This window comes from Trachypithecus francoisi, unplaced genomic scaffold (genome assembly GCF_009764315.1).
Source record: "Trachypithecus francoisi isolate TF-2019V2 unplaced genomic scaffold, Tfra_2.0 Lachesis_group13, whole genome shotgun sequence".
Lineage (NCBI taxonomy): Eukaryota > Metazoa > Chordata > Mammalia > Primates > Cercopithecidae > Trachypithecus > Trachypithecus francoisi.
In genome coordinates this window covers 38,598,831-38,620,439 of record NW_022681458.1, presented here as the reverse complement: position 1 = coordinate 38,620,439, position 21,609 = coordinate 38,598,831, and the positions used below count along the sequence as shown (strand labels likewise).

At 38.2% G+C, this 21,609-nt stretch overlaps 1 protein-coding gene across 1 annotated transcript in view; it reads left to right on the top strand.

Moving 5' to 3' along the window:
• Nucleotides 1-21,609, top strand: part of FAM117B (family with sequence similarity 117 member B) — a 133,396-nt gene that overhangs the window by 93,087 nt on the left and 18,700 nt on the right. The window contains exons 3-4 of the mRNA XM_033230676.1: nt 2,348-2,440; nt 3,656-3,769. Of these exons, the coding sequence (XP_033086567.1) occupies nt 2,348-2,440; nt 3,656-3,769 (207 nt within the window). The remainder of the gene's footprint in view (nt 1-2,347; nt 2,441-3,655; nt 3,770-21,609) is intronic.

The window sequence follows — 21,609 nt, the reverse complement described above, 5'->3', positions numbered from 1 at the left end:
TTTGGTTTTTGATTTTGATACTTTATGCTATATGGTCCTATTTACATGTTGATCTTTGTGACAGGTATTTTAACAATGGACTTAAAGAGCCTGTGGACCCTAATATGAGAAATTATAAGTACAGTAGGGGTCACCTCTGGGATGTGTGACATCAGTTGGTAACCTCAAAGTGAAACTGGAGTTTAGGGTGAAATAGGGCATAGAGTGGTGGGAAGTTGACCAAATTGTAGCCCTTCCTTTTGATTCAGTGTATTTAAGGATCCTTGTCAGAATGGAGTCCTTTTAGCTATAAGGAGAAGATCCAGACCTGGAACATGACTAATTAGAATTGCAGTTTCTTCATTTTTGAAAACTTTTCCTTCCCCATTTGAAACTAGACCATTTTATAATTAGTAATTGGTACGTTGATAGTGCAAAGAATATTCAAACTGCACAGTATTTTTTGTTATTTTTTATTATTTCATGTAGTGCAAAATTCAAAAGGTACAGCAGGGTATACACTAAGGGTCTTTTTCCCCAGAGACAACGACTGGTACCAGTTTTCTTTGTTACCATGTATTTTCTTCCAGATATAATTTACATACACATACATTCTTTTTAACAGTCCCATATAAAGGCAGTTGCTATACACACGGTACTGAGCCTTGAGGTTTTTCACTTAACAGTATATCATGGGCCGGGCGCGCTGGCTTAAGCCTGTAATCCCGGCACTTTGGGAGGCCGAGATGGGCGGATCACGAGGTCAGGAGATCGAGACCATCCTGGCTAATACGGTGAAACCCCGTCTCTACTAAAAAATACAAAAAACTAGCTGGGCAAGGTGGCGGGCGCCTGTAGTCCCAGCTACTCGGGAGGCTGAGGCAGGAGAATGGCGTAAACCCGGGGGGCGGAGCTTGCAGTGAGCTGAGATCTGGCCACTGCACTCCAGCCTGGGCGACAGAGCGAGACTCCGTCTCAAAAAAAAAAAAAAAACACAGTATATCATGGAGATTATTTCATGTCTGTATATTGTGAATTTCCTTATTCATTTTTTATAGCTGCACAGTACTCTGTTATAAAGGTATACCATAATTTATTTAGCCAGGCCTAAATAAATCTAACTTATTTACATTGTTTCAGTCTTACTTGTAATAACAGTGCTACAGGGATAATAGGCAAGTCATTTTGTACATAAAGATGTACATTTGGTATCTGTGCAGGATAAATTGTTAAATAAGGGGTTGCTGTGTCAGTTTGTGCATTTATAACTTTGACAGCAGGTGCTGAATATGCCCCCATAAAGGCTGTACACTCCCACTAACAATATAGGAAAGTTTGTATTAGCAAATTGCTCAATCTTGTTGAAGCTTTAACTTTCGTTTCCCTTCTTATCAGTGAGGTTGAGCATAGTTTCATGTGCTAGGAACTCATTTGTATTTTCTTTCCCAGTATACTCTTTAAATTCTAGGTTTGGTATAACTACTTAAGGTTTAACTTTTTTTTTTTTTTTCAAGACGGAGCCTCCCTCTGTCATCCAGGCTGGAGTGCAGTGGCACGATCTCGGCTCACTGCAATCTCCACCTCCCGAGTTCAAGCGATTCTCCTGCCTCAGTCTCCTGAGTAGCTGGGATTACAGGTGCACACCACCACGCCCGGCTAATTTTTGTATTTTTAGTAGAGATGAGGTTTCACCATGTTGGTCAGCCTGTTTTCTAACTCCTGACCTCGTGACCTGCCTGCCTTGGCCTCCTGAAGTGCTGAGATTACAGGCATAAGCTACCGCGCCCAGCCAGGTTTAACATTTTTGAAGCTATTCTCTGCAGATACTTATGGCAAGACTAGACATAATACAGAAGTTAATATTATGAGCTCTGGAGTCTTAGGTTTATTTCTTGGGTTTGCCACTTCCTAGCTGTAACACCTTAGGCAACTTACATGTGTTAAGTCAGATAAAGCATATGAAAGCACAGTGCCTAGCACATAAGAGCACAAGAATGTTAGCTATTATTAGTATGCCTGATGCATGCTAATAGTAACTAACACTATTAGCTATTATATGTTAGTTGACTGTAGTAACTCTAGTTACTCTACATAGTTAACTTTGTTCCATAAATGCTTTATTTGGAGTATAATTATTTAAAAATACTAATTTTTTATTAGCAATAAAAATGAAGTATGCCAAAATATTCATCGTAATTAATACCAGTTAAGTAACTGGTGCTAGGAGAATTTTGAGTAATTTGTGTTAATTATTTTTAATGTCTAATTTTTCTGTAATGGAAATATGTTTTACAATAGAAAAAGTATGGTAAAGATTGTTGTGAAATGATTTTTGTTAAAATATACCTCCCCTGTTTTTTCATTACAGACAGAGAGTGCATGGGCTGAAGAATACTCTGAAAAGAAGAAAGGATCTCATAAGCGCTCAGCATCTTGGGGCAGTACAGATCAACTTAAGGAGGTCAGAAAAATGGTTCTAAGATAGTGGATGTGGAAATATGATCCTTCTGTTGGCTATTTCCTTGATATTATGGGCAGCAAGTCTTTGTAATTTTCCATTGATATATTTTTTCTTTTTGGCTTGTGAAATAACAGGAAAACAATTATTGTATTGATTTAATAAAGATTTGAGTAGGGAGATTTGTATATCACCTGATTTGTATTTTTGTCTTTTTTTTTAGGAGAGTTCATACTTGTCTGTTAATATCAGATTTAAACATTGTAACAATACAACAAATTCACATTTATTCTTTTTTTTTTTTTTGGTGAGATGGAGTCTCACTCTGTTGCCCAGGCTGGAATGCAGTGGTGCAATCTTGGCTCACTGCAGGCTCTGCCTCCCGGGCTCAAGCAATTCTCGTGCCTCAGCCTTCCAGGTAACTGGTACTGCAGGTGTATGCCACCATGGCCAGCTAATTTTTGTATTTTCAGTAGAGACAGGGTTTCATCATATTGTCCAGGCTGGTCTCTAACTCTTGACCTCAAGCAGTCTGCCTGCCTTGGCCTCCCAAAGTGCTGGGATTATAGGCGTGAGCCACTGCACCCGGCCACATTTATTATTTTTCTATATATGGTGGTGTTTCTGAAATGCAGTATTCACTATAACCATGATGATTATGGCTCCGTGCTATGATTACCATTTTCTGTGCTGCTAATTAGTGACATTTTCATTTCACACATAATGTAGAAATGCAAAAATTCGGTCAAAGAATAAATAAGATATTCATTGGAATTACATTCGTTAAAGATGATACCTGTGAATATATTTCATGGCTTGAGTTGATTTTTAAATACTGTGTAATTTTTGGAGCTGTTGAAAGTTAGGTGTTCAATAAAGAAATCTAAAAATAAAAGTTAACTTATGGTAAAGGCAATGAGAATGATTTTTTTTTTAATTCTTTGTGAAAACTGTAATGTACTTATTCTAAGTGCTGAAAACTTTATTTGTGTAGTGCTTGGGAAGCTTGAAGGCTGAGAACAGTGTTGGAACATATACACATATATCCATGTGTTGTATATATGTGTAAAATTATGAACAAAAAAATGAGACTGTGATGTGTTTCACAAATTCAAAGGACTTATTAAGGGTGAGTTTTACTAGTTCTTACTAAGCAAGGATGTGTTTTTATTTCGTGTGGAAAACACTCTGTTGTACTTGCTATTTTTGCTTTCTCAGATTGCAAAATTACGCCAGCAGTTGCAGAGAAGTAAACACAGCAGTCGGCATCATCGAGATAAAGAAAGACAGTCTCCATTTCATGGCAACCATGCAGCTATTAACCAGTGTCAGGTAAGAGTACCAATACCACAAAATCCAGAAAAGGAATTTGTTGTCTTTCTGGTGATTTGTTATTTCATTGGTAATTGTTTAGGACAAAAATGCTCAAAAATATATTTGAAACAGTGATTTAAATACTGAATCACAGTCTTTATATTAAGTTGACAAAATGATATTTTCTTCTAGTGACCTAAGATGTGACTTCTAGGAGACATAGCTACTTATCTATTTTGGTTTACCATGTTTGTCTTTATCAGTTCAATGTATTGGAGGCAGAATGATACAGAGAATTGAGTATTGGGTATGGAACAGGCCCTGGCTGAATAATTTATCCTTTCTAAGTCTCAGTTTCCTCATGTGAAGATGGGGATAATAATACCTGTCTCAGGCAGGGAACGTCACACACCGGGGCCTGTTGTGGGCTGGGGTAATGGGGGAGGGATAGCATTAGAAGAAATAGCTAATGTAAATGACAAGTTAATGGGTGCAGCAAACCAACAGGGCACATGTGTACATATGTAACAAACCTGCATGTTGTGCACATGTACCCTAGAACTTAAAGTATAATAATAATAAAAAAAATCCTGTCTCATAGAAGTCTTTTGATAGAGACAAATCTTTATCTGCTTTGATTTTTTAGTAGAGTCCATGAACTGCTCTTGATGGCTCATCTGTCCAAGGAGCACTTTCCTTTAACTGAACTGAAATTGGATGAAATCTCTTGGCAAGGAGAAAGCAAGTTCATTTCAGGTCCTTCAGGATCTTTCAAGTTCCAGAATTGAAGCTTTGGGAATGTGGAAGGCTAGATTCAATTTTCCATGTTAACAGTAAGGTAGCAGCAGGGCCTGGAAGGTAGAGGGAAACTAGAAGGCTAGTTTCTGTGACTCTCAGATTGTTTTATAATACTGGAGTTGGCAAACTGTGGCCTTGGAGCCAAGAATGTCCCACCATGTGTTTCTGTAAATAAGTTTTTATTAGACAACAGTCACTCTCATTTTTTATGTATTGTCTATGGCTCCTTTGCATGCTATAAAAATATACATTTGACTCTCTATATCTTCAGGTTTTGCATTTATGGATTCAACCAACCATGGATCAAACATATTTAAGAAAAAATAGAATATGCATAAATATAAATATATTTTAAAATATAATTTAAAATAAAAATAAAAAATATAGTATAACAACTATTTGCATAGTATTTACATTTGTATTAGGTATTATAAGTAATCTAGAGATTATTTAAAATATACAGGAGGATGTTCCTAAATCATATGCAGTTACCATGCCATTTTATATAAGAGACTTGAGCATCTGTGGATTTTGGTATTTGCAGGGGGTCCTGTCCTGGAACCAATCTTCCGAAATTGAGTAGTTGAAACACAGACTGTCTGGTTCACAAAACCTAAAACACTTACTGTTTGGCCATTTACAGAAAAGGCATGCCAACCCCTTTTATAGTTTGGTAGTGTCTGATGTTTGTTAAATATATAGATTGTTTGCAATGGAAAGTATGAGTAAAGGTATAGAATTTTTCAAACTGATTTTGCCCCAAAATATTAATACTTGGGTCAAATTTGATTTCACAGATTTATAGGGATTTTTTTGTTTGTTTTGAGACAGGGTCTTGCTCTATCACCCGGGCTGGAGTGCAGTGGGATGATCACAGCTCACTACAGCCTCGACTTCCTGGGTTTATGAGATCCTCCCACTTCAGCCTGCTGAGTAGATGAGACTACCTGTGTGCACCACCACGCCTGGCTAATATTTTTATTTTTTTTATTTTTATTTTTGTAGAGATGGATTCTGTCTATGTTGCCCAGGCTGGTCTCTAACTCCTGGCTTCGAGGATTCCCCACCTTAGCCTCTCAGAGTGTTGGAATTACAGGCATGAGCCACTATTCCCAGCCAAATTTATAGTTTGATTATAGTTTCCAGTAACTTGTTTCTGTATTTAAGATATTTTAATTAAAAATATGGTTATACATTAGTATTAGTGTATACTTAAAAACCTGTACAGACTAGATTTATTTCTGGAGAAATCGAAATTTTAAATTGAAAAAATAAGAAATTTGTAAAGACTAATAATTTTGTTAGCCCCAAATCCTAGCCACTAGACCACCAGGGAAGCGCCAAGACTAATAACTTTTGAATTTGGAATATTAATTAAAAACCCAGTCTCACTCTCAAGAGGCTGAAGACCCAGATGATTTTACAGATGAATTTGCCAGCCTTCCCCTTCCTCTCATTCATTCATAAATGAATGGTATATGTTTCTAAAAAATAAGGCCACTTTTTACTCCTAGTCCATATTTTTACTCCAAGTAGAATAGGGATTAGGATGGAATTTTATTGAATTAGGTGGCTAGTTTTAGGACTTCAGAAGTTTCTGAAGTGATTATTTTTAAAACTTGCATGAAAACTGTTTTAAAGTGGTTATTCAAATTTTCATTTTTTTCTTCATGCAAGTTGAATTTACTTAATAAAGATTATTGAAATTTACTTGAAATTTATATTTAATTTAAAAACATTTCCTTGCAGAGAAGGTAAGGGCAAGAAAATAGCGAAACTTGGAAAATAATTTATCTAGTTTGAGTTTTGTACACTTGACACATCAAGCGTCTTAACTATTTCTCTTGTTTTATTTAGTGTTAATAGCCAACCACAAGTCACGCACATGTGCATCATGATAGTAATGACAGTAGTACTCATGTTTAATTGAAACTCAGGCTGGACAGGCGCGGTGTATCACCTGAGGTCAGGAGTTCGAGACTAGCCTGGCCAACATGGCGACACCACATCTCTACTAAAAATACAAAAATTAGCCAGGCTGGCAGGTGCCTGTAACCCCAGCTACTTGGGAGGCTGAGGCAGGAGACTGACTTGAACCCAGGAGGCAGAGGTTGCAGTGAGCTGAGATCGTGCCACTGCACCCCAGCCTGGGTGACAGAGTGAGACTCCATCTCAAAAAAAAATTTTAAGAAGAAACTCTTAGGCTGTAAACATGAAAATAATTTCTATTAAGTTATTGTTTTGGTGGATTCTCTGTCTAGTGGAGAAAAGTGCCACACAATACATGCATACTTTTGAGGCCATTCATCAGCCCATAAAATATTTATTAATCATTTTGGCCTGTGACTGTATTACTCATTAGGGGATGTGGTGATAAAGAAATATTGTCTGTCCTCACCAGTTCTCATATTAAAGAGATAGGAGTAAACAGTTAATTATAACACTGTATAATAAATGATAGGGAGAATTCAGAGTGTAAAAGAAGATGTGTTTATTTGGAACAGGATGGAGTCATCTAGAAAGACTTCTCAGAGAAAGTGGTGTCTAGCTGATTCCTGAAAGATAAGTATGAGGTGGAAAAAGTCATGTCCCCAGGTAGGAGTAGTGCTAAGAGATTAGGCTGGAGAGGTAAATGGCAGCCAAACCTGAAAGTCTCCATGTTCACTTGTTAAGACATTTAGACTTCAACCTAGGGACACCAGGGAGCTATTTTTTTAAATGCAGGATATGGATATGTGACCATTTTATAATGGTCATTATGGGGTCTGATATAGAATGATTTGGGAAGGGACAAGATTAGAAGTAGGGAAATAGTTTAAGAATAGGATTTAGTGATCCAAGTAAGAAGTGATGGCCTCCAATAGGGTAGAAACTTTCAAACTGCTGAGAACAGACAAACTTGAGTGATATTTAGAAGGTGAGAATTAATAGTTGAATTCTATTAAAAGTGCTTACTACAGTAAGCATTTGGATAGATTATTGGCATTTAATCCTCATCTTTAAGGTGGGGTTTGTTAGTCTCTCCATTTTATAGACAAGAACATCAAGGCCCAGAGAGGTCAGGTATATTGTTTAAGGTCACACGAGACAGCCAGAGGAGAATTCTAACCTAGGCATTCTAACCTCAGAGTCTGAGGTTTTTAAACTCTGTGCTAGCTGATGGTTGACGAGATTTGAGAAAAATAGAGATGAAAGTTAAGGATGATGCCAATTTTAACTTTTAAAATATGATTTAAGGCCAGCCGTGGTGGCTCACGTCTGTAATCTCAGCATTTTGGGAGGCTGAGGCGGGTGGATTGCTTGAGCCCAGGAATTTGAGACCAGCCTGGGCAACATAGCAAAATCCCCTCTCTACTAAAAACACAAAAATAAGCCAGGCATGGTGCTGCGTGCCTATAACCCAAGCTATCAGGAGGCTGAGGCATGAGAATAGCTTGAACCTGGGAGGTGGAGGTTGCAGTGAGCTGAGATCGCACCACTGCACTCCAGCCGGGGGCGGTAGAGTGAGACTCGTTCTCTAAATAAGTAAATAAACAAACAAACAATGAAAAAATAAAATAAAAAATGAAATAGGATTTTAAAAGTTTATCTACGTACCTCAACACCATATATAAAAATAACTCAAAATGCATCAAGGACCCTAAGTGTAAGAGCTAAACCTAAAAGCTCTTGGAAGAATATATAGTCATAACGTTTGTGACATTGCATTGAGCAATGGCTTCTTAGAAATGACACCAAAAGCACAAGCAAGAAAAGAAGAAGTAGATAAATTGTACTTAATCAAAATTAAAAATTTGTGATTCTAAGGACATCATCAAGAATGTGAAAAGATAACCCACAGAATAGGATAACCCACAAATCGTATATCTGATAAGGCATTTGTATCTAAACTACGTAAATAATTCTTGCAACTCAATAATTTAACAAAAACATTTAAAAATGGGTACAGGATCTGAACAGAGAGTTCTCCAAGGAAGATGTACAAATAGGCAATAAGCACGTGAAAAAGATGCTCAGTAGAATTTGTCAATAGGGAAATGCAATTCAAAACTCCAGTGAAATACCACTTCATATGCATTAGAATGCTGTAATTTAAAAGACAGATAAGTGTTAGGGAAGGATGTGGAGAAACTAGAACTTTCATATATACATATAAACTTTTATTTATTTTTAATTAATTAATTTGTTTTTGGATGGAGTCTCGCACTGTCACCTGTACTGGAGTGCAATGGCACGATCTCAGCTCACTGTAACCTCTGCCCCCTGGGGTCAAGCGATTCTCCTGCCTTAGCCTCCTGAGTAGCTGGGATTACAGGCACCCACCACCACGGTGCCTGGCTAATTTTTTGAATTTTTAATAAAGATGGGGTTTTACTGTGTTGACTAGGCTGGTCTCGTACTCCTGACCTTGCAATCCTACCCCCTCAGTCTCCCAAAGTGCTGGGATTACAGGCATGAGCCATTGCACTGGCCTGTTTTTTTTTTTTTGAGACAGAGTTTCACTCTTTTTGCCCAGGCTGGAGTGCAATGGCACAATCTTGGCTCATTGCAACCTCTGGCTACCAGGTTCAAGAGATTCTCCTGCCTCAGCCTCCTGAGTAGCTTGGATTACAGGCGTATGCTACCACTCCTGGCTAATTTTGTATTTTTAGCAGAGACGGGGTTTTTTACCATGTTGGCTGGGTTGGCCTCGAACTCCTGACCTCAGGTGATCCGCCTGCCTCTGCCTCCCAAAGTACTGGGATTACAGGCATGAGCCACCGCGCCTGGCCTATTTTTTATTTTATTTTATTTTTTGTATTTATAGTAGAGATGGGGTTTCACCTTGTTGGCTAGGCTGGTCTCAAACTCCTGGCCTCAGGTGAGCCAGCTGCCTCAGCTTCCCAAGTGCTAAGATTATAGGCCTGAGCCACCGTGCCTGGCTGTAACTTTGATACATTAATGGTAGGAATGTAAAATGGTACAGTTGCTTTGGAGAATAGTGTGGCAGTTCCTCAAAAGACTAAACATGGAATTGCCAAATGGCCCAGCACTTCCTCTCCTAGGTATATACACAAGAGAATTGAAAACGTATGTCCACATAAAAACTTGTACATGTATGTTAATGGGAGCATTATTCATAATTGCCAAAATGTAGGAAAAACTCAGTCTATCAGCTGATAAAAGGGTAAATAAAATGTGGTATATCCATATGGTGGAATTTTATTTGATCATAAAAAAGAATGGAGTACCAATACGTGTGACAACATGGGTGAACCTTGAAAACATTACACTGTCCAGGCATGGTGGCTCATGCCTGTAATCCCAGCACTTTAGGAAGCCAAGTTGGGCAGATCACTTGAGGTCAGGAGTTCGAAACCACCCTGGCCAACATGGTGAAACCCCATCTCTACTAAAAATACCAAAAAATTAGCTGGGCGTGGTGGCATGTGCCTATAGTCCTAGCTACTCGGGAGACTGTCCCAGGAGAATCACCTGAACCTGGGTGACAGAGGTTATAGTGAGCTGAGATCACGCCACAGCACTGTAGCGTGGGTGACAGAGCGAGACTCCATCTCAATAAATTAAAAAAAAAAAAGAAAAAAGAAAACATGCTAGTAAAAAAAATAAAAAGACACAAAAGGGCACATAACATATGATTCCATTCTTAGGAAATACCCAAAACAGGCAAACCCATAGAGATAGAGAATAGACTGGTGGTTGTGTAGGACTGGGAAGGTTGGGGAGAAATGATGAACGACTGCTAATGAGAGGCGGCTTTTGGTATGATTTGAAAATAGATTGCAGTGATGGTCACACAACTCTGTTCAATACCATTAAAAAAACAAAGTTAGCTGGGTGTAGTGGTACCCATTGTAGTCCCAGCTACTAGGGAGACTGAGGTGGGGATATTACTTGAGCCCAAGAGTTCAAGACCAGCCTAGGCAACATAATGAGACCCCGTCTCTTAATTAAAACAGCAACAACAAAAACCCCATAGTTGTACAACTTAAGTAGGTGAATTGTATGGTATTATACATTGTATTTTAGTAAAGCTGTTAAAGAAATATCAGCAACATGAAAAACATAAATATATAAAATACAAATATAATTGTCTGGAAATAAATTAGTACTTATTAAATTAAATAAGTAAATTAAATTGGATGCTTAAAAAGAACCAAAAAAGTAAACAGGGAGGTTATTTAACAGTGTGCTCACAGGTCAGACTGTTTGACTTGAAGTCTGAGTCCCGCTGCTTGCTCGAGGTGTGAAGTTGCTCATTTTCTCTGCATAGTAATGTTATCTGTTTGTTGTGTTGTCCAGAGGCTTAAATGGGATAAAATGTTATAAAACTCTTTATGCGATCTAAGCACAGTAATTTCTGAATGTCTTAGGCCATTTGAGGTAGCACCTAAATGTAAAAGACGTCAACAGACTTGGTTTCCTTGCCAATTTCTTGTTAAACTTTTTAAAGCTTTTATTATTACAAAAGTACTCACGAGCTCATTATAGAAATTTTAGAAACTAAGAAAAGTCAAATAGAAAAATTATCTCTAAAGAATTTTTTTAATGAAATAGGAAAAATTCCAAAGACTCACCTTCTAAAAGAGAGCTGTATTCCCATATCTCTCTCCCCTTTTCCTGACATTTTTTTCTTTTAAGTGTTTTTTCTTCCCATTCCTCATTGAGAGCATATCGTATATTAGATTACACTGCCTTTTTGTATTTAACATGGAACATCGTTTGTGAGTATTACAAATGCTTCATTTTTGCTGTCTTAGGTTCTGTAGAACATTTTCCTAGTTATGGTTATTTAGTTGGGTCCATTTTGTGTGTATGTGCACTTAAAGCTTTTCCAATATTTCTTCTCTCAGGATAAGCTTTTATATTATTCGATTAGGAAGCTTGAGTATTTGGGGGATTCTTTGTTTTTCTGAGACTTTTTACAAGTTACTACAGTATTTTGTTTGTATTTCATGATATGCAGAAGATGATTTTTACTGGGAAATTAATCTCTTTTTTTATTTTTTATTTTTTGAGATGGAGTCTTGCTCTGTCGCCCAGGCTGGAGTGCAGTGGCGCAATCTCAGCTCACTGCAAGCTCCGCCTCCTGGGTTTATGCCATTCTCCTGCCTCAGCCTCCCGAGTAGCTGGGACTACAGGCACCCACCACCTCACCCGGCTAGTTTTTTGTATGTTTTAGTAGGGACAGGGTTTCACCGTGTTAGCCAGGATGGTCTCGATCTCCTGACCTCGTGATCCGCCCATCTCGGCCTCCCAAAGTGCTGGGATTACAGGCTTGAGCCACCGTGCCCGGCCTATTAATCTCTTAACAATGGAGGGACAATATTGCTCTTAGGATAGTGGTATAGTGTACAGCTACTAGTTAACAAAAGATCATTTTTCTTGGGCTTACAGTTAGAAAAGAATTCTTACATACTTTTCTGCATGTTTTTTTCCCCTGGAAATTCAGGGGAGATTATTCATGAGGAAAAATGAATACTGCCAGGTTTCTTAAAGGATACCGTCTTTCACATTTCAAAGGTTTCCCCAAATGACAAAACCCTCAGATGCCTAAATGAAATTGTCTCATTAGAAAATACAGCCAACACGTTTCAGAATTATTTGATTGAGTGTTAAGAGTCTGATGTTAGTAACAACAGTGGGAGATGTCAGCATCTTCACAGTCACATAAACTAATTTTGAGGTGAGAATTTTAAAAGTGTGTGGGTGTTTTCTGGCTGTTGCTATAGCGTCAAGCAAGAAAGCCCTCCCATAGGATTTTCTTATTTCTTCGTCTGGGCTGAAGACACATACTAGCCTAGGAGAGTTTGAGAGCCAAGAGACAGTGAGGTAGAAAAAGAGAGAAACTTAACTTTTCTCTGAGGAATGGAAGGTGTGATTTGAAAATGAAAATTACTGCCCTACACTAAAATCTTGGGATGTCAGTCCAAAACAGAGCCGGAGTTGATTTTAATTTTTAAAATTCTTTTGCCATTTCAAAATTGAGAGAATAGGTACTTCTGCTGTGACCTTTATTACAAAATATAACTGCAGCTTGGAAGAGATATAAAGGTAGATACCAAATGAGAGGACAGTGATTGCTGGAGGACAGAAATGAAGTAACAGTGACAGGACATTAAGAATCAAGGCCACATGGTGGTCTCGAATCAAAAGCCCTTAAGATAGGAAAGCTTTTTTTCAGGTGCTTACTAATTTTTTTTACCATTCTAAACAACAGTTTTTGGCTGGGCGCAGTGCAGTGACTTATGCCTATAATCCCAGCACTTTGGGAGGTTGAGGCAGATGGATCACTTGAGCCCAGGAGTTTGAGACCAGCCTGGACAACATGGTGAAACCCTGTCTCATCAAAATATACAAAAAATTAGCCGGGTGTGGTCACATGCACCTGTAGTCCCAGCTACACTGGAGGCTGAGGTGGGAGAATCACTTGAGCCAGGGAAGTCAAGGCTGCAGTGAGCCATGATTGCCCCTACTGCACTCCAGCCTGGACAACCGAGGGAGACCCTGCTTCAGTCCATGAATCAACAATCAGCCAGTCATCAGTTTTCACCTTCCTTTGGTTGTATTAGGGTTTCTGGCTCATTTTTCTTTCATGAAACTCTGTTGAATTGCTGTATAGACCTTTCTCCATCCTACTTGCCTATCAAAGCACATTTTCATTAAAAAAAAAAAAAAAATTAACGCTATATCTCTCTCCCCTACTCAGCTACTGCTTAGCACCAGTGTACCACAGAGGAGCCAATGCTAGGCTGCTGATGGGGCTTGTAGGAAGTGGGGAGAGTTGTTGGCTTTTAGCATTAAAATGAAAGGAGTCAAAAACAGGAACTCTAAAAGACAGGAAGCTGACTGGGCTAGTTAATCAGCTTCATCTATAACAGATACACCTAAATTTTAAGATATACCTAAATAATATGTGGACTGAATTAAAAAAACAATTCTTCCCACATTTTATTATTTACTTCAGCATATAACTGTCTCTAGGAAAGGACCTGAAGAGACAGTATTAGGCAGGTAAAGATATGACCCTGTCAGCTTTTTCCTCTATTTTTTTCAATTATCATATAAAATGGACATATTTGATTGTACAATTTCATGAATTTTAACATGTATGTAGATTATGCCACCACCAGCATAGTCAAGAAAAAACATTCCCTCGTTCTCTTCCTTTGTACATCTTTCCCCCATCCCTAATCTCTTGTAAGCGCTGCTGTGTTCTCCATCACTCTAGCCGTCTTTTTGAGAATGTCATATAAATTGAATCATACAGTATGCAATTATTTGAGACTATCTTCTTTCACTCAACGATAGTGCCCTTGCATTTCCTCTAAGTAGTTGTGTATATCAATAGTTTAATTTTTATTTTATTTTATTTTTTTTGAGACGGAGTCTTGCTCTGTAGTCTAGACTGGAATGCAGTGGTGTGGTCTCGGCTCACAGCAGCCTCTGCCTCCTGGGTTCTAGCAATTTTCCCTCCTCAGCCTCTTGAGTAGCTGGTACTACAGGCACACACCACGATGCCCAGCTAATTTTTGTATTTTTCGTAGAGACGGGGATTCACTATGTTGGCCAGGCTGGTCTTGAACTCCTGACCTCAAGTGATCTGCCCATCTCGACCTCCCAAAGTGCCGGGATTATAGGCATGAACCAACATGCCCAGCCAGTTTATTCCTTTTAGTTGCTAAATAGTATTCCATTACATGGATTTCCCACAATGTAGCTATTGATACTAAATTCTTGTTGAAGGACATCTCATCTTGATTTTAATTTTCATTACCCTAATGAACATCTTTTCATATGGTTATTTACCATCTGTGTATTCTGTTTGGTGAAGTGTCTATTCATGCCCACTTTAAAATTTGGTTGGTTGTTGTTACTGAGTTTTGAGAACGTATTAGACATTCTGGATAAAAGTCCTTTGTTGGGTAAGTTACAAATACTTTTTCCCAGTCTCAGCTTGTCTTTTGTTGTCTTACTGTCTTTCACAGAGCAAACATAAAAAATTTTTTTGGCAGTATATTATAATTATTTTCTTTTATGAGGATTACTTTTGGTGTCATACCTAAGGTAGTCTTTAAAGAAACAACTTTCAGAATTGAATCAGAACAACCTACTTAAAATTATCACAGTAGATCACAAGACTTCATTTTTCTCTCAAGTTTGTGGAAGTGAGGACATCTTTAAGGGAAATGGAGAATTTATATGTTAAAAAAAAGACATCAATTCAGACCATCTTAAATAAATATATTTCTGAATTATCTAAGATTAGTGAAGTACTCATTTTAGAAACTTTCTGATTATCAAAGGATAGGAAACTACTTTTAGGAGAATTGAAAATTTCAAAAGATAAAAATTAAGAATCACATACTCTCACTGTATAGGGATAACTTTTCAATATTTGGGGACATTTTAAACTTGGTAGGAAGTAAGTTTAGTCCTGATTCTGTGACCCTAGTTTATTAGCTTCTCAGAGTCTCACTTTTTCAATGTAAAATGGGGGTAGTAACTACCTATTTTTATAGAGAGAGCTTTTGTAAAAGTAAATAAAATAATGTATATAAAGTGCTTAGAACAATGCCTAGCACATATTAAGTGCTTAATAAGTGCTACTTATTTTATAAAACAAAATGGAGCTTCAATCTTTTTATAAAACCTTATGTTGGCCAGGTGTGGTGGCTCACACCTGTAATTCCAGCACTTTGGGAGGCTGAGGTGGGTGGATCACTTGAGGTCAGGAGTTTGAGACTAGCCTGGCCAATATGGTAAAACCCTGTCTGTATTAAAAATACAAAAATTATCCGGGCATGTTGGCACATACCTGTAATCCCAGCTACTCAGGAAGCTGAGGCAGGAGAACTGCTTGAACCCAGGAGGTAGAGGTTGCAGTGAGCCGAGATCATACCACTGCACTCTAGCCTGGCTGACAGAGTGAGACTGACTAGACATTTATCAAAAGAAGACACAGATTAAATGTCTGACTAGACATTTCTCGAAAGAAGACATAGATTAAATGGCCAACAGATATATAAAAAAAAGTTCATCTTCACTAGTCATTGGGGAAATGCAAATCAAATCCATAATGAGATATCACCTCACCCCTGTTAGAATGGCTATTATCAAAAAGACAAAAAATAACATATCAAAGGGATACCCTGCGCTCACATGTTTATCGTAGCCACTCTCAGTAGCCAGTGTATGGAATCAACCTAAGTGCCCATCAACAGTTGAATGAATAAAGAAAAATGTAGTGTGTTTGTGTATACATGTGTATACATAACTGATCAGTGTTTCATTGTGTATGTACACACACACACACACAGTGTAGTACTGGAGATCCGAGATGGGCAACCCGAGTACCCACCAACAGTTGAATGAATAAAGAAAAATGTGTGTGTGTGTATACATGTGTGTAAAGACTGATTAGTATCCCATTGTACCCATTGTGTGTGTGTACAGTGGGATACTAATCAGTCTTAAAATGAATAAAATTCTGTGATTTGCAGCAACATGAATTAGAACTGAAGGTCACGTTAAGTGGAATAAGCCAGGCATAGAAAGATAAATATCACACTTTCACACTCATAGGTAGAAGCTAAAAAAATTTATCTCATGGAGGTAGAGAGTAGAAGGATGGATACTAGAGGCTGGGAAGGGCGGGGGTCACGCGGGGTGGGAGGTCATGAATGAAAAGAGGTTGGTTAATGGATACTGATATGTAGTCAGATAGAAGGAATAAGTTCTAGTGTTCGATAGCACAGTAGAGTGACTGTGGTTAACAATAATGTATTGCATATATCATTAACTATGAGAGAAGATTTGAAATGTTCCCAGCACAAAGAAATGTTTAAGTTTATGGATATTCTGAATACCCTGATTTGATCATTACATATTATATGCATGTATCAAAATATCACACGTACCACATAAATATGTACAATTATTATGTATCCAGAAAACTGAGGGACAAATGACTAAAAACCCAAGAAAAGGGTGAATGGACGTGTCAAGAAATATATAGAAATGAACCTTAAAGGCCGGGCACAGTGGCTCACACCTGTAATCCCAGCACTTTGGGAGGCCGAGGCAGGCGGATCACAAGGTCAGGAGATTGAGACCATCCTGGCTAATACGGTGAAACCCCGTCTCTACTAAAAATACAAAAAATTAGCCAGGTGCTATGGCGGGTGCCTGTAGTCCCAGCTACTCGGGAGGCTGAGGCAGGAGAATGGCGTGAACCTGGGAGGCGGGGCTTGCAGTGAGCTGAGATCACGCCACTGCACTCCAGCCTGGGTGACAGAGCGAGACTCTGTCTCAAGAAAAAAAAAAAAGAAACAGCCGAGCCTGGTGACACGTGCCTGTAGTCCCAGCTACTTGGGAGGCTGAGGCAGCAGAATTGCTTGAACCCAGCAGGCGAAGGTTGCAGTGAACTGAGATCGCGCCACCGCACTCCAGCCTGGGTGACAGAGGGAGACTGCTCCTCAAAAAAAAGAAAAAAAGAAGTGACCTTTAAATATACTTTGAAAAAAATCATACTTTGAATAATGAGAATTAAAATACAATATCAATGTATACAGTGTAAACAGTTTATATGTAAACACCATGAAGAGGTTTTTCAAGTCAGTAAGAAAAAAACAGATAACATTCCTTGCTACAAAATGGACAAATGACTGGCTATCATTTTAAAAATTTACTTTCGTTTATGTTCTACAATATGGAAACTAAAGGAATGAGAGCACTTGTAGTTAATGAAACTTAGCAAAGGTTTAGAAAAAATAAATCCAATTTAGAGAGTTTCACGAAACATATATATTCATACAGTGCAGATAAAAATGTGAGGAGTAAAAATATTTTACTGTTCGGTTTGGCATTATGAATCAAAGCCCTGAAAAATCTTCCCTGTCCGTTGTGTCCCCCCCAGAAAAATAGCTCCCCCACCCCAGGAATTTATTCTAAGGAAGTATTTATGTATGTGCAAATAATTGTCTAAGAGGATGTTCATGACAGTATGGTTCTGTAATAGTGAAAAATTGAAAACTATTTGTTTAATAGAGCATTGATTTCTTATGTAATGCACTCACAAAATTAAATACTCTGCACCTATAAAAATGATTTGGTTAAATGTTTTAAAGCATAGAGATAGGTTACAGGTCTGGCATGATGTTAAAAAAAAAAAAAACCACTGGGTTCAGAACGCTACGTACAATATGTTTCTGGTTAAAAGTGTATATGTATATAGAAGAAAGAGGACAAGATAGAAGAGTTTTTATAAAATTATTAATAGTTGTTATCTCTGGTGATTGATATCTATTTCTTTCTTCACTGAATTTTTTTTTACTTTTGCAATAAAGAAAACAGTGCCAGTCCAGGCACAGTGACTCATGCTTGTAATCCCTGCACTTTGGGAGGTCAAGGCTGGGAGGATCACTTGAGGCCAGGAGTTCGAGATCAGCCTGAGTAACATAGTGAACCTCTGTCTCTAATTATATTTTTTAAATTATTTAAATAAAAAAGAGTAAACAATGAAGTTAAAAATAGTTTCTCAGGGCATACTTTTTATGGACATATTCAAGTTCTCTGGTTTAAACTTAAACATACTCAAGTTTAAGTATGTTCTTAAGTCTATAGAAAACTGTAGAAATAAAAAAAACTAGAGGTGAGTGTATTAGTCTCCTCAGGCTGCCATAACAAAATATTATACATAGACTAGGTGACTTTACACAACAGAAATTTATCTTCCAGTTCTGGAGACTCTTAAGTCCAAGATCAAGGTGCCAGCAGAGTTGGTATGTAGTTGAGGGTTCTCCCCTTAGGTTGCAGACAGCTCCCTTCTTGCTGTGTGCTTATATGAACTTTTCTTTGTGTGCATGGAAATGGAAGGGGTCTCTCTGGTGTCCTGTTGGACCAGGCCTGCCCTTCCATATGACCTAATTTAAACTTTACTGCTGACTGGGCGCAGTGGCTCATGTTTGTAATCTCAGCACTTTGGGAGGCTGAAGCCGTCTGATTGCTTGAGGCCAGGAGTTTGAGACCAGCCTGGGCAACATGGTAAAACCCTGTCTCTACCAAAACAGTACAAAAATTAGCCAGGCATAGTGGCATGTGCCTGTAATCCCAGCTACTCAGGAGGCCGAGGTAGGAGGATCACCTGAGGCCAGGAGGCAGAGGTTGTAGTGAGCCAAGATCGTGCCACTGCACTCCAGCCTGGGCAACAAGGTGAGACCCTATCTCAAACAACAACAACAAAACAAACCTCAACTACTGCCTTAGATGCCGCATGTCCAAATACAGCCACGTGGGCAGTTAGGGCTCCAACATAGGATGTTGGGGGGGATGCACACATCCATATACCAGCCTTGTTGAACAAGCATCTTGTATGTTTTGGGCTCTGTGCTTGGCAGTGGCACTAAAGAGATTAATAAGACATAGTTTCTCTCCTCAGGTTAATTGTAGAAAAATAATCCAAAAGAAAAAAATACCAACTCTGTCCCTAGGTGTAGCTTGCTTCTGATATTTTGGGGAAATACTCTTTTTTCTGAGTGAAATATAAATATGTGTATGTATCTGTTTTATATGCATGTATTGGCTTTTGGTTGAATAAACATTAAGAGGCAAAGGAAATGTTTTCTTTTAACTTCCTGCTTTTGTGAAATGTCTGGGGTATATGAAACTTTTGTTCCAGTAGGTAGAACAGAAAATGTTGAGAAATTAGGTATGGGGGTTTCTCTGTGCACATAGAATTTATGTTTATATTTGAGGAAAGGGAAAATCAAAAAGTACATATAAGGACTAAACCCTTGAAGACATATAGGTCAAGCTTTAGTCCCATAATTTTCTGTTTGCAAATTTGCAAAATTATTTTATAATTCACTTTCTAAAAATTGCATCTTTCTTTACAGATCACTCTATGTTACTTGAAGTTTATGGCTCAGCTGACTACTGCAGCTTATATCAGGAATTTGAGTTTTTATACCTATGGAGTGTTAGTGAGTTAAAGTTTTATTGTCTGACCAGTAGTTGACTTGTGACATTGATTGTGCTTTAGCCACCTGCTAAACTGTATATGGAGTTGTCACCACTTATGAAAGCTGAAAGGGTCTAACCAGGACTAGTGTTCACATCAAATGACTGAGAGAATAGATCTATGGATATGGCTAAGATCTTCCTCAAAAAAATAGTTTTGAGGCTGGGCACAGTGGCTCACATCTGTAATCCCAGCACTTTGTGAGACCTAGGTGGTGGATCACCTGAGGTCAGGAATTTGAGACCAGCCAGGCCAACATGGCAAAACCCCATCTCTACTAAAAATACAGAAAATTAGCCTGGTGTAGTGGCATGTCCCAGCCACTTGGGAGGCTGAGGCACAAGAATCACTTGAACCTGGGAGGCAGAGGTTGTGGTGAGCTGAGATCGCGCCACTGCACTCTAGCCTGGGAGACAGACTGAGACTCCATCTCAAAAAAAAAAATTTTTTTTGAAAATTGTGTATCTGTGCACCAAAGATCTACACTGTGGAGAATGGCTCAAAAATATAAGTTGAATTTTTAAAAATTATGTAAGTTTTCTCTATAAAACATTTATAGAACACTCAAACTTAAGATTTTTCTTTTCTTTGGTAGTAGATGCTGAGATTGGAAAAGGGATCAGAAAGAAGAGATGGAAGTAAAGGGAATAAGTAATGTAGAAGCTTGAGGCTCTGGGGAATGTGGGAACAGAGGGACTTATAAAAAGGGAAAAATTAGGAGACACTATATGTGAACGAAAATAAGTGACGAAAAAATGTGAAAAGATAAAGAATTATTTTAATACATAATAGGGAAAATACAAAATAAAATTTGCAGCTACTGTTTTCTGAGCGTTCATGTTCTAGAGGCCAGGCACCATACCAGGTTTCGTGTCGTTTCATTCTTCAAGCCATGAGGTAGGTTTCTGTGTCCTGTGTTACATATGAGGATCCAACACTAACTGAGCAGTGGTGACATGCTCACTCAGCACTTCTGCATGGAGCTTCCCCTTGGCCTTTTTTAATCACAGATTTCTTGTGTTTGCTAAGGATTCTTGTTGTACTTATTATGCTCTTTCTTCTCTTCTTTTCTTTTTTCTTTTCTCTTGCCTTCCTGCCCACCTGCCACCCCCTTTCTATTTCTCTCTTTCTCTCTCCTTCCTTCCTTCCAGTTCTAAAGGGGAGCAGTAATAAAAGGAGAAATAGATATTTAACACTAAGTTCTGTATCACACAGCAAGGTTATCAGGGAATAAAACTAATGGTCATTGATTAGAGGCCCTCTTACCTTTGTCTTCTTGCCCACTTCTTCCTGAAAGAGGTTTTCCAAAGAAACTTTCTTAAATGAAGGATAGGTTAATCACCTTTCTTTGCTAGACAGTAGAAGAATCTACAAGATGTTCATCTGGCACACTGTTGTTACTAGCTTTGGCGGATACCTCTGTTAATGCTTGTTTCATATTTTATTTTGAGTGTCTTATCAGGAAAAAAGTAATATTCTGTAATTATGGAATCAGATAGTTCTTTCCAAAAGTAATACTGTGACAATAAAAACATTTTTATTTTAAAAATCTCTATATATAGATTTTGGAAGTGGTTCTCTTAAATAAATAAATCATATCATGAAAATGGCCATATTGCCCAAAGTAATTTATAGATTCAGTGCTATTCCCATCAAACTACCATTGACATTCTTTACAGAATTAGAAAAAACTATTTTAAATTTCATATGGAATCATAGAAGACCCTGTATAGCCAAGACAGTCCTAAGCAAAAAGTACAAAGCTGGAGGCATCATGCCATCTGACTTCAAACTATACTACAAGGCTACAATAACCAAAACAGCATAGTACTGGTACCAAAAGAGACACATAGACCAATGGCGCAGGACAGAGACCTTATAAATAACACCACATATCTACAACTATCTGATCCTTGACAAACCTGACGAAAAAAAGCAATAGGGAAAGGATCTCCTATTCAGTAAATGGTGCTAGGAAAACTGGCTAGCCATATGCAGAAAACTGAAACTGGACCCCTTCCTTACACCTTATACAAAA